Here is a 14,976-nt window from a genome sequence, read left to right as displayed (position 1 = left end):
GTAACCAACGTGGTAGAAGAATTTTGAATAACTCTCTCAACGTGCCATCATCATCCCCCACTTGTGAGAGGGAGTCCAATTTTAAAACGAGAGGTGTTGACAAAATGCCATTTACCATCGTAACGAGCTCGTGCTGAGTAGTAACGAACGGAGGAATGTGGCGGTTTGTGACTCGTCGCCTTCGAGATGCGTCGAGGAGATCAGAATCTGATGGTGCTCTCATCACTTTTCAAGTCTCCACAAGATTCTTCTCTGCTCGTTCGGTACGACTACATTGTTGTCTTCATACTAAACACTAATTGGTCGACCAATCTATATGATGTTCTTCATTAGTCCATAACTATCTACGAGTTTAATGTGCAAATGGTGTTGCTGTAGATTCATTGAGTTAAGAAAATTTGAAACATTATGTTTTTTATATATTATTCGAACATTTTGTTTTCATATATTTTCTTCGTTGGTTTTCATTTTGGATTTCCGCACAGGTTAATGTGTGAATGTTTTCAGAGTAGAGAAAATAATTTGGGGGATTTTGTGTTTTATTACTTGGGAAGGAATTATTTAGTTTTATTCGGTTCCTTTTAATAGCTTGAATCTTCTTACTTTGTGAAAATATTTGTGAGATCGCATTATCCAACTGTGATTCAAAATTGTTTTTTATTCTGTGTGGCAGACGACAGGGGATTATACAATCGTTGATCATAAGTATGACGCGGTTGTTGTAGGAGCAGGTGGTGCTGGACTTAGAGCAGCTATAGGACTATCGGAACATGGTTTTAACACAGCTTGCATCACTAAGCTTTTTCCTACTCGTTCTCATACGGTTGCGGCTCAGGTACCTAGCTACGACATTTACTTAATCTTCTTCTTTTTATTTCACTCTTTTGCTTGCTATGTTGTTGATTAAGCTATGATTTGTGCAGGGAGGTATAAATGCTGCATTGGGTAATATGACTGAAGATGACTGGAGATGGCATATGTATGATACTGTCAAAGGAAGTGACTGGTTAGGTATGGTGCTGATCTTAGACTCAAAAACTCTCAAGGATTAGACAGATTGGCTGTTAATATCTGAAGACTTCTTGTTTTTTGGCATTCTTGGGCAGGCCTGGTATTGAACACATACTTTGAATCTATTCTATTAATTTTGCTATTTGACCAGTTGACAAAGGTTGTGTCCAACAATTATTTTTTATAATACCTACCTTTTGATGTGATAACTGCATATAACGAAAATACATACGTAACCAACACATCACTTCGCCTAATAACCACCACATCAGTTCCCCTAATAACCACCTATAACTACGGACTAATAACCACCACCGTCACGAACATAGGCTATTTATTCTTCTACTATGGATCTAAAGGATCAATTGTGGGCGGATCACAAATTTGGTTCAACTATTTGAAAAATTGATTTATGGACACCGTTTATGAGTATTTTATTTCGAGTGGATGTGGGTTGGTAGATTTTGGATTGCGGGTATCCTCCGACTCGAAAAATATTTTAAAAAATAAAAAGAAAAAAGTAAACACTTTTTTAAAAGTATGGTAATTTAAAAAACCATTTTAAATTTTTAAATATATACTTTTTAATTAAATATATTTTTATATTTTTATATTTTTATAATAATTAAATTAAATAATTATTTTTTTAAAAAATTATAACTCACGGATAACCGCAAAATTAATGGGGCGGGTGCCGGTACAAATTAATTGTTTGCGGGTTGTGCGGGTCATATTTGACCAAAACAAAATTGAAATCCGCGGGTTGGCGAGTTCGACCGGTAACCATTCCTAACCGAGCGTATACCGAATCAATTTTTAAAATGTTATTATTTAGTAAAATATGTTTTGATTAATATTAGAACACAAATATGATTACAAAGAAAAATAAAAATATAATCACAAAAAAAAACACAAATATGAAAATTAAATTAGAAAAAAAAATATACCCGCCCTTTAAAGGACGGGTCAAAATCTGGTTTTCATTTATTGTGGATGTAACATACTAACATGTTGATTTGCAATCTAACATGTACACTAGCTAATTTCTTACACTTCATATTACTTGTTTTTACATTATCCTACTGGTTTATATTTTAAGATGTAAGTAACTTGTATCTTTTGTTTTTGTATAGGTGATCAAGATGCAATTCAGTATATGTGCAGGGAAGCTCCAAAAGCTGTGATTGAGCTTGAGAATTATGGATTGCCATTTTCTCGAACTGAAGATGGAAAAATATATCAACGAGCTTTTGGTGGCCAGAGTCTCGACTTTGGAAAAGGTTTTAATCTTTGATTCATGCAAATCCCAAGTTGGAAGCTATACTTATTTCATGTGAAAAGTTTGCTTGCTAAAAGTTCCTTCTTATCATTGCACTTTATTCAGGTGGTCAGGCATACCGTTGTGCGTGTGCTGCTGACCGCACTGGGCATGCTTTGTTACACACTCTTTATGGCCAAGCAATGAAACATAACACTCAATTCTTTGTTGAATACTTTGCCTTGGATTTGATTATGAACAGTGATGGTAAGTACTAACTAAGAGTATGCCTCCTTTTGGGATATAACTCTCAATATTCGAAAGATTTAGAGCTTTCAAAGTTATGCCTCCTTTTGGAAATTTTATATAATCAATAACCTTTTTTTATGGTTCAAGAATCAATAACTTAAAAATATAATTCTTATTAAGAGATCCTCTAAAGAATGGTCTCTACAACGTCCAAATGGTTTTGGTATATTTGATGAGCAGGAACATGTCAGGGAGTCATTGCACTGAACATGGAAGATGGCACATTACATCGTTTCCATGCTGGTTCTACTATTTTGGCCACTGGGGTAAGATGATAAAGTGTTGCTAAAATGTATCTTGTTCTGGATTTTTGAAACCACATTGTACTAAATCAGTATCTCTTACTGTCTTCAGGGGTATGGAAGAGCTTATTTCTCTGCGACGTCAGCACATACATGCACAGGGGATGGAAATGCAATGGTTGCACGTGCCGGGCTTCCTCTGCAGGACTTGGAGTTTGTTCAGTTTCATCCTACTGGTATCTACGGAGCTGGATGTCTCATTACTGAAGGTTTGTGTTTCTTTTCTACACTTGGGGATTTAGACAAGACAATGGTTCTTCACTTTTTGTCAGTTTAAATATTTTAGGAGCTCGAGGTGAAGGTGGGATTCTTAGAAACAGTGAAGGGGAGAAGTTCATGGACCGGTATGCTCCCACAGCTAGAGATCTTGCTTCAAGAGATGTTGTCTCAAGATCTATGACCATGGAAATCAGGGAAGGCCGCGGTGCAGGTAAGATCATAACAACTTTTGAGAGTGTGTTACCCTAATCTAAGACTCATATGTTACACAATAAAATAACATTATTCTATAACAGGACCTATGAAGGATCATATTTACCTTCATCTAAACCATCTACCACCAGATGTTCTTAAGGAGAGGCTTCCTGGTATATCTGAAACTGCAGCTATTTTCGCTGGTGTCGATGTTACAAGAGAGCCTATTCCTGTGTTGCCTACTGTGCATTATAATATGGGTGGCATTCCCACGAACTACCATGGAGAGGTAAACGATATGACAAAAACTATTTACAGTTTATGGATATGTTCATGGTCAGCATTTGAAAAGTGTTATGTTCCAGGTGATTACTGTTAGAGGCGATGAACCAGATTCTATAGTTCCTGGACTATTGGCTGCAGGAGAAGCAGCATCTGCATCTGTCCATGGCGCCAATAGGCTTGGTGCAAACTCACTTCTTGACATTGTTGTTTTTGGCCGAGCTTGTGCAAACAGAGTTGCGGAGATTCAAAAACCAGGTATGCAAATTCATATATTTTCGGCTCTGCATGTTGATGCAAGTTAGTGTTTCTGAAATATTTATGCTTTGTGATGTTTTAAAGGCGAGAAACTAAGACCTTTAGAGAACCATGCTGGTGAAAAGAGTATTGAATGGCTGGACCGACTAAGGAACTCAAACGGGTCGCTTCCAACTTCTAAGATCCGATTAAACATGCAAAGAGTAATGCAAAACAATGCTGCTGTCTTCCGCACACAAGAAACACTAGAGGAAGGTAACAAACAGCCAAAACTTATAACCTAATGAGGTTTTAGAGTGGATATGGATTAAAAGTTTCGTATTAATATAGGTTGTGATTTGATCGATAAGACTTGGGACAGTTTTGGTGATGTCAAAGTGAAGGATCAGAGTTTGATATGGTGAGACGACTTCTCGTTGGAAAACAAACGTTAAAAACTGTCTTTAGATGGTTACTAAGGTTTGGAAACTTTGCACTTTAGGAACTCGGATTTGATAGAAACAATGGAGTTGGAGAATCTTTTGATTAATGCGTGTATAACAATGCATTCTGCTGAGGCCAGAAAGGAGAGTCGTGGAGCACATGCTCGTGAGGATTTCACGGTAAGCTTTATGTTCATTACATAATAAAATGTGTCTTGATTTGATATGTGGATAACGTAGAGGAACTTTGTTATGGTTGTTTTGCAGAAACGAGACGATGAGAATTGGATGAAGCACACATTGGGGTAAAAATAATAGACCAATGGCTTTACTACATTAATCAAATGGCTTTGTGTAATAAATGAGTGTTGTTTTTATGAATATGTTGCAAAAGGTATTGGGAAGAAGGAAAGGTGAAGCTGGAGTATAGACCCGTCCACATGAACACATTGGACGATGAGGTTGACACTTTCCCTCCTAAAGCTCGAGTATATTGACATTTCACAAACCTTTGTTTTCCAAGAGCTTATGGTGAGTTCGAGTTCACCTTTCTCCATAACAATTCAGCTGTATTTTAAAACTTATCATCCGACTGAATAACTCTTATAAAAATGTGGATATGGGTTGTTATTGTTCGCATTTGTTTCCAGAGGTGATTCTTCACTCATCAAACAAATTTTATAATATACAATATGTTATATCTACGCTATGAATAAAGTCTTGGAAATTTGGTAGTCTTTTGAAAATTACTTGTAATCCTAACCGGGTCATTAGATGGATAATTTTATTTTAATTATGTGATGGTTTCATAATATTAGGAACTTTTCATCTTTCGAAAAAGTGATTTTTATTTTTATTTTTTACTGTGAGTTGCTCCCTTATAAATATTTAACATTTTGCTCATAAATATTAATTTCTAGTATTTTAGAATAAAATAATCAGAGAGAGAGAGAGACACAATTTTAATGTAAACAAAAATAAAATTTAATATATATCTAAATTTATTAAATTAAAATTTATATACTCATATATAAATATATATTATAAATCGCTTAATTAAATATGTATTTCTTTAATATAAATATAAATAATATACAAAGTTACTTGGAGCTTTGATTTTTTTTTTTTGTGTTTTATAAAAGTGTTATAAACAGCGCGTATCAACAGATTTATCAAAGTATCCAAATCCAAGAAAAAATTTTAAATCCACTAAAATATCATAACCAATTCCACATGTAAAGCATCAATAGATTTTAATTTTTTTTTTCTGAGTGGGCGGCGTATCCAAATATGAAATTTAGCTAAGCATAGATTGTCAGATTTCATTCCTAGTCAAACAAACCATTCACTATAAAAGCGCATCCCTCTTCTTCAACCCTAATATCTCATTGCATATCAAACGATGGATCTTAAGGAAGCTATGAGGAACCAAAACGACGTTGCCGTGAACCTTTCCATGCACGTCTTATCTTCCGCGACCAAAGACTCTAATGTCATCTTCTCGCCGGCGTCAATCAACTCTGCGATCACCATGCACGCCGCTGGTTCCGGAGGGGAGTCAATCGCTAGTGAAATCCTCTCCTTCCTCAGATCTTCGTCAATCGATGAGCTCAAAACCATATTCCGCTAAATATCCTCCGTCGTCTTCGCCGATCACAGTGCAAGTGGCGGCCCAAAGATCACGACGGCGAACGGCTTATGGATTGAAAAATCACTTCCGGTTGATCCTAAATTCAAGGATCTCTTCGAGAACTTCTTCAAAGCCGTGTATGCCCCGGTTGATTTCCGATCAAAGGTAAAGTTTCATATTTTTTATTCAGAAAAAAATAGGGTTTCAGTGAGAAATATTGTCTTCTTGTAAAAATCAACTTCAACATCGTGATCCCTTGATTTCATTACAAGAAGTTAACTAGTAGTTCTAGTCATGTTGTCTGAACTAGTTAAGAACGTAACAGAATAGTTTGTGTTTAGTTTCATCTTTATTCAGAATTTTTTTTAGGGCTTCATGAGAATTATATTGTCTCTTACAAATAAATAAAATAAGCTCAATTTCATTACAACAAGATATTAACTAGTTATACACTTGTTGTCTGAATTAGTTGAAGAACAGAATAGTTCGTGTTTCATAATGCTTCAAAACACTTATTTCCAATAATATGTATGAAGAATCTCATCAAACATTTTTTTTTGGGGAAGGCTGAAGAAGTTCGTGTGGAGGTGAACTCATGGGTTGAAAATCACACCAACAATCTCATAAGAGACCTTCTTCCTGCTGGTTCAGTGGCAAGCGAAACCGACAAGATTTACGCAAACGCATTGTATTTTAAAGGAGCTTGGAAAAGACCATTTGATAAGTGCTATACAAAAGACAGAGACTTTCACCTTGTCAATGGCACATCAGTCTCTGTGCCATTCATGACCAGCTTTGATTACCAATACGTAAAAGCTTATGATGGCTTCAAGGTCCTCAGGCTCCCTTACAGACGAGGCAGTAACGATGGTAGTCCCATTCGCAAATTCTCAATGTGTTTCTATCTCCCCGACAAGAAACATGGGTTGTATGGACTCCTGGAGAAGATGGGATCTACTCCTGGATTCGTGGATAATCACATTCCAGGATACAGAGATGAACTCGAGGCATTCAGGATTCCGAAGTTTAAAATCTCGTTCGGCTTTTCTGTTTCAAGTGCTTTGGAACAGTTGGGAATGCGTTCGATTTCACTGTACCATAAAGCTTGCGTGGAGATCGATGAAGAAGGTGCTGAAGCTGCTGCTGCAACTGCTGATGAAGATTTAGGTTGTTCTCTTGAAATGGAGCCTCCTAAGAGGATTGATTTTGTGGCTGACCATCCGTTTCTTTTCTTGATTCGAGAAGACAAAACTGGAACCGTTTTGTTCTTTGGTCAGATCTTTGATCCTTCAGAAATTTGTTCGGGATCTCCTTTGGAACCTACTCGTTCGGATTCTTGCTCGGAATCAGATGAGGATATGGGTTGTTCTATAGATTGGTGAAATGGTGGAGATGGTAAATGGTTTTGTCTTTAGTTCATTTTATATATTACAGTTTCACCATGTTTGGTTTTTAGTTTACACTGTTTAGTAAAAAACCTTTGATCTTTATTGTCTTATTAAATTCGTTTGGTTTGATTGCGTCGAAGTTATCACCCTTAAATAATTATTCTATATTTCTAGTTGTTGTTTTTTATTGACAACAACAATGATGAATTTGCCTATTGACACGAAGTTCTTGTCTTAACAATGGCGTATTATTTGGAAGTGTGTGTATGATGTTTACAAAGTTCCCAAATCAAGCTTGGTTCATTGTGTAAACTAAAATCATATGTTAAAGCCAAAAACCCACAAACTAATGAATTGAATTATAATTTTAGCAAAATCTGCAAAATGCATTTTTTTACCAAAACTTCAAAATTACATTTTTTCACCACAACCACAATTTTGTACACACACGAGGTAGCATAAACAGCCTGTCGTTTTAATTTCTCTAGTGAATAATGGTCTGTTTAATATATAGGTTGAGAGTGATTGTGGTGTATGACGCCCATGTAAATAACTTACAATTTTTTTAAAAAAATTGAAAATGTTTCTCTATTAAAAAAAAAAAAGAATTAAGCAAGATGGGCTATTAGGTGAATTTGGAAATTATATTATTTGAAATTGGAGAATTAGATGTTGGTGTAGATGCGAGAATAGAGAGAAAGCGAGAGTAGAGAGAGAAAGCGCCGCCGGGTTTTTCGGTTCCGGCCGATGGAGTGAGCTTTCACAGTCACCGTCCGTTGGTCCGGATCTTCCCTTCTGAGTGATTTAAAGCTTCCCTTCCTTTGGGTTTTGTGTAGATCTAGGGTTCACGTCACCGCACTTTCTCTTTGGTGGGTGGTCGGTTTAGTTGCGCCGCCGTGGTTCTTGCTCTTCTTAAGAGAATGGTCGGCTTTAGGGTTGCTTTTGGTGCGGAGGCTTTTTATACTCTGGTGTCTTGTCCGTTTATTGTGATGGCCTTGGTTTCAGGTCCGGAGGAGATCTCGAATCTTCGATCGATGCTCCCCGGTGACGAAAATGGTGATGTTGTGAATTGTGGTCTGTGACGCCTCGGGGAGATCGCGGGTGTGTCCCGTTGAAGCTCTCCGGCACTCTAAACCTCTTCAAAGTTGATGGCGTTGCGGGCTCAGATTGTTCTTTTGAGGATGACAGCTTGGAAGCTAGTGTATGGATCCGAGGATTGCGACGACTGGGAGGTTTCGGTCGTGCTCTCCGAAGGCAATCCGCCGCGGCGACGACGAGGATGAGAATCCAGCGACACGTGTACATGCCCTGTGAGAATGTTGACACGTGGTAGTTTCTTCTCTCGGTTGTCGGTGGAGCGGTTTGGGTTGGGTTTTTTGGTTTGGTTGTTGGGTTCAGGCCGGTTTGTATGGTTAGTGTTGCTCAGTTTTGTTTTTGTGGGCTTTGCTTGGTTGTAAGAATTTTGGGCTTTGGACCTTTTTAATATATTCTATTGACCGAAAAAAAAAGAAGATGTTGGTGTAGATTGTGATGTTGGTGTAGATTGTGATGTAGTGAAACTAACTGCTAATATAAATGTTAATTGGGAATGACCACAAGAAACTAGTGATGGGAAACCAAAGAAGGAAAATGACAAGAAAACAGTAAGAATTCGGAAAGCCAAAGATATGTTGGAGAATCCGAGCTGGCAAATCCATCTTCATCATCATGTGGATGATAGTAGTGCCACATGTACATCTTCATTGGCAATGTTTGTACACGTGTCATCCGTCAGGAGGTTTGCTGAGATCCCTTATCAACAAAAGAATTTCTAATTAATAAAAAAGAAAAATCCCTTTCTCTAATCTCTGTGTCTATTGACTCTATTGTCTTGTTTCTTTCCGGTGACGACGCCATGAACGCCGCCGTGTTTACTTCTTCTTCAGCTTTATCTCTACCAATCTCCTTCTGTAAAACTAGATCATCTCAACTCACCAGAAAGAAGGTAACTTTACTTAAATTCTGTTTTTGGTTTTTGTTAGTGGCATAGAAAAAAAGGTTTCATTTATTGTTCGTTTTCAGGGAGTGAAAGGAGAGTTCAGAGTTTTTGCTGTGTTTGGGGAAGACAGTGGATTAGTTGAGAAGAAGAGCCAATGGGGAGATTTGTTTGATGTGGAGGATCCTAGATCGAAAACTCCTCCTCCTTATAAAGGAAAGTTGATGGATGTAAACCAAGCTCTTGAAGTGGCTAGGTTTGATATTCAATACTTGGATTGGCGTGCTCGTCAAGATCTTCTTACCATCATGCTCCTTCACGATAAGGTTTGTTGTCGTCGAGTATTATTAATTATCTACCTAGCCTCGATATAGTCGTGTGTTCGTATGACTGACTAAAGACTTGTATTGGTGATGGTATGTATGTTAGGTCGTTGATGTACTGAATCCTCTAGCTCGTGAGTACAAGTCTATTGGTACTGTGAAGAAAGAACTAGCTGGATTGCAGGAAGAACTAGCCAAAGCACACCAACAGGTTCCTTCTTCTTAAGAATATACTGAGTTTTTTTGTTTTTATAATCAAACTTATTATACTAACTCTTATTAAGTCAAAACCGAAACAGGTTCATATATCAGAAGCAAGGGTTTCAAGTGCTTTAGAAAAGTTAGCTCACATGGAAGAATTGGTTAATGATAGGTTGTTACCAGTTAGAGTTGCGACAGAATCAGAATCAGATACACCTTCTTCTTCGTATTCAACCTCTGTCCACGACTTAGACAGAGAAAAGACAAACATTGGTGGGAAGAGCTTGAATGTTTCTGGTCCGGTTCAGCCTTACAGTCCACATTTGAAGAACTTTTGGTATCCCGTTGCTTTCACTGCACATCTTAAGCATGACACCATGGTATGTTATTAAAAAATCTTCTTTCCCTGTTATTACAAAATTCTCTAATAAAATCAAAATATTATTGTGTCTTTAAGGTTCCAATTGACTGCTTTGAGCAACCATGGGTGATCTTTAGAGGAGAAGATGGGAAACCAGGGTGTGTACGGAACACATGTGCACATAGAGCGTGTCCTCTTGATCTTGGCTCCGTGAACAATGGGCGTATCCAATGTCCTTACCACGGTTAGTAACTCATTTTGTTGATTTTTTTTTAAAGCATTCTATCTATTAGCATCTTAGGCATCAAGTATGATCGATCGATCTCGTAGGATGGGAGTACTCAACTGATGGAAAGTGTACGAAGATGCCATCTACGAAGCTACTGAATGTGAAGATAAAATCGATACCTTGCCTTGAACAAGACGGTATGGTCTGGGTTTGGCCCGGTGATGAGCCACCTTCACCTACACTTCCATCTTTACAACCTCCATCAGGGTTTGTAATTCATGCAGAGGTAATAATAAGTCTCTTACCTTTCCAACAAGTAGCTCTCCAGTCATTTGTCTCATTTGTTCTCTGAATCTCAGCTTGTAATGGACCTCCCGGTGGAACACGGATTGCTACTAGACAATCTCTTGGATCTTGCGCATGCTCCATTCACTCACACATCTACTTTTGCAAAAGGCTGGAGTGTCCCAAGGTTTGTCTCTAAATCTAATTATTAAGCTTTTTCAGTATTGACATTTGACATGACTCTCTCTCTCTCTCTCTGTTTTTTTACTTAAGCCTTTTTCTCTGTTTCTTGCAGCTTGGTAAAGTTCTTAACACCATCTTCAGGTCTTCAAGGATACTGGGATCCGTATCCAATCGATATGGAATTTAAACCGCCTTGTGTCGTGTTATCGACAATAGGAATCTCAAAACCAGGGAAGCTAGAAGGAAAGAGCACGGAGCAGTGTGCAACACATCTTCATCAACTCCATGTTTGTTTACCTTCTTCAAGAAACAAGACAAGACTTCTATACCGAATGTCACTAGACTTTGCTCCAATATTGAAGAATCTCCCTTTCATGGAACATCTCTGGAGACATTTCGCTGAACAGGTAAAAAAAGTAAAAGAAATAAATGAATTGAATATCTCGATCATCTTGGTGATATTGATATCTGATGTTTTTATTTTTTGCAGGTCTTAAATGAAGATCTACGGTTGGTTTTGGGACAGCAAGAAAGGATGTTGAATGGTGCAAATATATGGAACTTACCTGTTGCTTATGACAAGCTTGGAGTTCGGTATAGACTCTGGAGGAACGCTGTAGATCGTGGTGATGATAAGTTACCTTTCTCAGGCTAACTCTTTTGTTGAAGTAAATCTAATGATCGAGTGAGTGACGTGGAAGGAAAATTTTAGCAGCTGACATTCATTCACCAGCGACCTTACAAGAAAGTGTTAGGTTCGTTCTCGCTGCAGAAAAGCTTGGCTGAGTAAAACAATGATGGAGTTTGGTGGGTTCATCTTTGGAGACGATGAAACAATAACAAAATATCCATTGTAAATCAAAAGGGATATTATATATTTTTGGAACTTGTTATTCATTTTTACCTGTGTACAGTTGATTCACTTTTGAGTAATTAAATCTCAGAAGACATCAGAACAAGAGGGAAAACTTCAAAATTATATTTTTCACCAAAACCACAATTTTGTACACACTCGAGGAGGTAGCATAAACAGCTTGTCGTTTTAAACGGATAAAAACGTCAACCACTTTTAATCTGCATTTCAAGGAAACGAGATCAAAAGCAGAAAAGGTTTTTAAGGCCGGAGGAGTTGGGGAGTGATCTGGATCCGCTGGCGAAGAAGTAACACTGACACATTAGTCCTCTTTTCTTTTCTTTTCGAGGGAAAGCAATAAAGGTATATGTTTCTCTTGTATATAGATCTCTCATCATCATCATCATCTTCTTCCTCTTGGATATTCCAATGAATCACATTACAAACACATTACAAATGATTTCGAGATCTTTTGTGCTTAGAACACACGGTGTTCATGTAACTGTGGAGAGAGTGCACACTGTGTTCATGTAAATTGGTTCCTTTTCAATTTTTATTGTTCTCATAGTATTGCACGGAAAGGGTTCGACGTATTTCCTGTTTAGCTCATCGCTTGTTACCACGTCTCCAAGGTGGTTCCTTTCTGTAATTGAGTAGTGTAGGGAAGAAGCTAGTGTGAAACCCTTTAGGTTTTTAACTTGAATTTTCTTGTTTCAGACAGGTGAAACATTCTGTGTGGCAAGAAGGGGAAGATGGAAGCCAAGTTCTTTCGGTTCTTGAAGATTGTTGGAGTTGGATACAAAGCCAGAGCTGAGGAAGCAGGGCGTTTCTTGTACCTCAAGTTAGGTTACAGTCATGAGGTCGAGCTGGCAGTTCCTCCCGCGGTCAGGGTCTTCTGTTTCAAGAACAATGTGGTTTGCTGCACCGGGATCGACAAGGATAGGGTGCATCAGTTTGCTGCCACTGTCAGGAGTTGCAAACCTCCTGAGGTTTATAAGGGCAAAGGTATAATGTACATTGACGAAGTCGTCAAGAAGAAGGTTGGGAAGAAGTCGAAATGATCTCTTCTTTTCTTTGTTTACTCTGTGGAGAACCTTTGATTGTTTGGTGGTAGATTTGGGATATGCTTCTCAATAAGTTCGACTTGGATGTATGATTACATCATTTTGTGGTTTGTGTTAATTTTCAATCAAACAAGAGTAGAAGATTTTGTCTTCAGACAGGGATATAATGTTTGTTGAATCATTGTTACAATAAAAGAAAGGCCAAAGTGCAGATATGAAAGTCACTTGAGCCGAATAAAGATAATGGTAATAAAAGAGCAGGTTCGATATGCACAATGTGTTGCATCTGTGAAACTGAATCTTCGGCTGCAAATGGTCGAGCATAACATTCCATTGCGCAATGCAGTAGTTGAGAGATTAGTCAAGCATGTAAATTCTGGAGGCAATGTCTTGAACCAACCAATCGAATCCTTCCAACAAACCTTCACCTGTGTATGCACTGCAACCCACAATCTTCCAGTGCCTGCTTTTATCCATGGACTCTAAGTTTAGCACCTGCCCAAGCAAGAAAAATGAAAAACTCACTTACTCGACCAACTAATCCTCACTCAGATTGAGAGAGTAACCCTTTTAAGATTCAAGCTGATACAATAAACACATATCTTACTAATTCTCACTGAAACAGAGAGACAACGATAAACCCGCTACAGTTTCTATATAGTCATGAAGTTTGGAAACCTTACCTTACCAATCTCTTCAGGTGTAAGAGCACCTTGAATGTCCTGCTTATTCGCCAGTATCAGCAAAGATGACCCAGCAAGCCTCTGCCATTAAAAATGAAGATTAGTATCCAAAACTCATCATCGCAAAACATATTAGACAGTTTGGGAACACCTCTTCCTTCAAGAGATTGTCAAGCTCCATCTTGCAATCATCAAGCCTCCTGAGATCAGAGCTATCAACAACCCAAACCAACCCATCAGTCTGCTCAAAGTAGTTCCTCCAGTAAGATCTTATAGTCTTCTGCCCACCCACATCCCATATATTCAACGTATACCTTACACAAACATGTTTGATGATATCTATCACTCAACCAAGAACATGAAAACTAGAAAGCTGTTGTGAAACAAAAAGGAGCAGACTTTTGGTAAATAATGGTTTTGATGTTGAACCCAAGAGTTGGACTGATGACGCTTGTGTCTTCACCGTTCATCTTCAGAACAATCGTCGTCTTCCCTGAGTTATCGAGTCCACTACACACACACCAGCACAAATCATCAAATTTGAGATACATTTATAGAGATGGGAGGAGAGGAGATTGTGAATCATACACCATAAGAATACGCATCTCCTTCTCTTTCTTCTTGATCTTCCGGATGATGCTTAACAGTCCCATTTTCCGTTTCTTCGATTCACAGAAACTGCAGCTTCTTACCGATCTCGCGGTGGCTCTCGTCGACCGACGACGGAAATGGCCTTAAATGTGCAAACACATATGGGCCTTCAATAGTCAATAGGCCCATTAATCTATTGGGTTAGTGGCTACTAAGCTACGTCCATTACCTCCGTGTCTTTTTTTTTTGGTGAACAACGAAATATTAAAAAACCTCTGTGTCTTGGCAGGTCAGGGTTCGATTGTCCCCTCAGAAGGTCAAAATCTATATACTATAAGAGTATAACCTCTTTAAATTAATAATCGATAGATTAATATCTCTATAAATTAATATAATTTTACAGTTCCAAATTGAGTTTTTAGTTCAATTAGTATCTCGATAAATTAATAATCTCTATAAATTAATAAAAAAATATAGTTTTGGTGTACTCCTAACATTATTAATTTATAGAGGTTTGACTGTATATACGACTTTGAGGAGTATAAGTGGATGGTAAGTACCTTAAGTTATCTAGAAATTCAATGGGTCAAAATCATATAGTGTAGTAGTAGAGGCAAGCTCGGCCACAATTACTACTAACTAGGACTTGAGCAAAATTCAGGCTTTTAATTATGGCCACTGACTTGCAATGACATGCCACCTTTTTATGAGCGGAAGTAGTAGTCGCCTTCGCTAAACTCCTAACTCTAGAGGTTGTCCCGCTTCTACTAGTCAAGTAGCTAACATATGGTCTAGAATCTTGTATAACAACACTGCAAGATATTGCAGATTCGGAGGTGTAAAGAATTATTCAGAGGATGGAGATGATCATCAGACTTTTCAATACACTCATTGTTGATGATTGTGAAGGAAATAATAATGTTAATTAAGCGAAGACGGGCTATTAGGTGAATC

General features: G+C 37.9%; 5 protein-coding genes across 5 annotated transcripts; 4 read left to right on the top strand and 1 right to left on the bottom strand.

Annotated features, from left to right (window-relative positions):
• The first annotated feature begins 79 nt into the window (after positions 1 to 79).
• Positions 80 to 4,932, top strand: LOC108862210 (succinate dehydrogenase [ubiquinone] flavoprotein subunit 2, mitochondrial). Its single transcript, XM_018636269.2, has 15 exons — positions 80 to 263; positions 674 to 835; positions 924 to 1,011; positions 2,145 to 2,291; positions 2,396 to 2,536; positions 2,759 to 2,844; positions 2,933 to 3,089; positions 3,167 to 3,310; positions 3,396 to 3,583; positions 3,660 to 3,834; positions 3,919 to 4,089; positions 4,165 to 4,234; positions 4,316 to 4,436; positions 4,524 to 4,561; positions 4,651 to 4,932. The coding sequence occupies exons 1-15, from the start codon at positions 156 to 158 to the stop codon at positions 4,751 to 4,753; spliced, it is 1,899 nt and encodes a 632-aa protein (XP_018491771.1). The 5' UTR covers positions 80 to 155; the 3' UTR covers positions 4,754 to 4,932.
• A 596-nt stretch (positions 4,933 to 5,528) lies between these two features.
• Positions 5,529 to 7,338, top strand: LOC108862212 (serpin-Z1-like). Its single transcript, XM_018636271.2, is given in 2 exon segments — positions 5,529 to 6,051; positions 6,453 to 7,338. Coding segments are annotated over 2 exon segments (1,209 nt in total). The 5' UTR covers positions 5,529 to 5,658; the 3' UTR covers positions 7,269 to 7,338.
• Positions 7,339 to 9,102: 1,764 nt separating this feature from the next.
• LOC108863039 (chlorophyllide a oxygenase, chloroplastic) lies at positions 9,103 to 12,983 on the top strand. Its single transcript, XM_018637329.2, has 10 exons — positions 9,103 to 9,258; positions 9,336 to 9,575; positions 9,679 to 9,783; positions 9,872 to 10,153; positions 10,231 to 10,378; positions 10,465 to 10,649; positions 10,723 to 10,835; positions 10,944 to 11,238; positions 11,322 to 12,047; positions 12,402 to 12,983. The coding sequence occupies exons 1-9, from the start codon at positions 9,169 to 9,171 to the stop codon at positions 11,484 to 11,486; spliced, it is 1,623 nt and encodes a 540-aa protein (XP_018492831.1). The 5' UTR covers positions 9,103 to 9,168; the 3' UTR covers positions 11,487 to 12,047; positions 12,402 to 12,983.
• LOC108863041 (60S ribosomal protein L6, mitochondrial) lies at positions 12,437 to 12,906 on the top strand. Its single transcript, XM_056985926.1, has one exon. It carries the CDS (start codon positions 12,437 to 12,439, stop codon positions 12,743 to 12,745), a length of 309 nt encoding a protein of 102 aa, XP_056841906.1. The 3' UTR covers positions 12,746 to 12,906.
• LOC108863040 (ADP-ribosylation factor-like protein 2) lies at positions 12,883 to 14,175 on the bottom strand. The gene is made up of 5 exons (XM_018637330.2): positions 14,020 to 14,175; positions 13,831 to 13,941; positions 13,583 to 13,745; positions 13,432 to 13,512; positions 12,883 to 13,243 (listed from the first exon to the last, which is right to left on the bottom strand). The coding sequence occupies exons 1-5, from the start codon at positions 14,082 to 14,084 to the stop codon at positions 13,106 to 13,108; spliced, it is 558 nt and encodes a 185-aa protein (XP_018492832.1). The 5' UTR covers positions 14,085 to 14,175; the 3' UTR covers positions 12,883 to 13,105.
• Positions 14,176 to 14,976: the final 801 nt, after the last annotated feature.

The sequence above is a fragment of the Raphanus sativus genome, chromosome 5 (genome assembly GCF_000801105.2).
Source record: "Raphanus sativus cultivar WK10039 chromosome 5, ASM80110v3, whole genome shotgun sequence".
Classification (NCBI taxonomy): Eukaryota; Viridiplantae; Streptophyta; class Magnoliopsida; order Brassicales; family Brassicaceae; genus Raphanus; species Raphanus sativus.
Note: the sequence above shows the minus strand (reverse complement) of the source record. Positions and strands in the feature narration are given on the sequence as shown.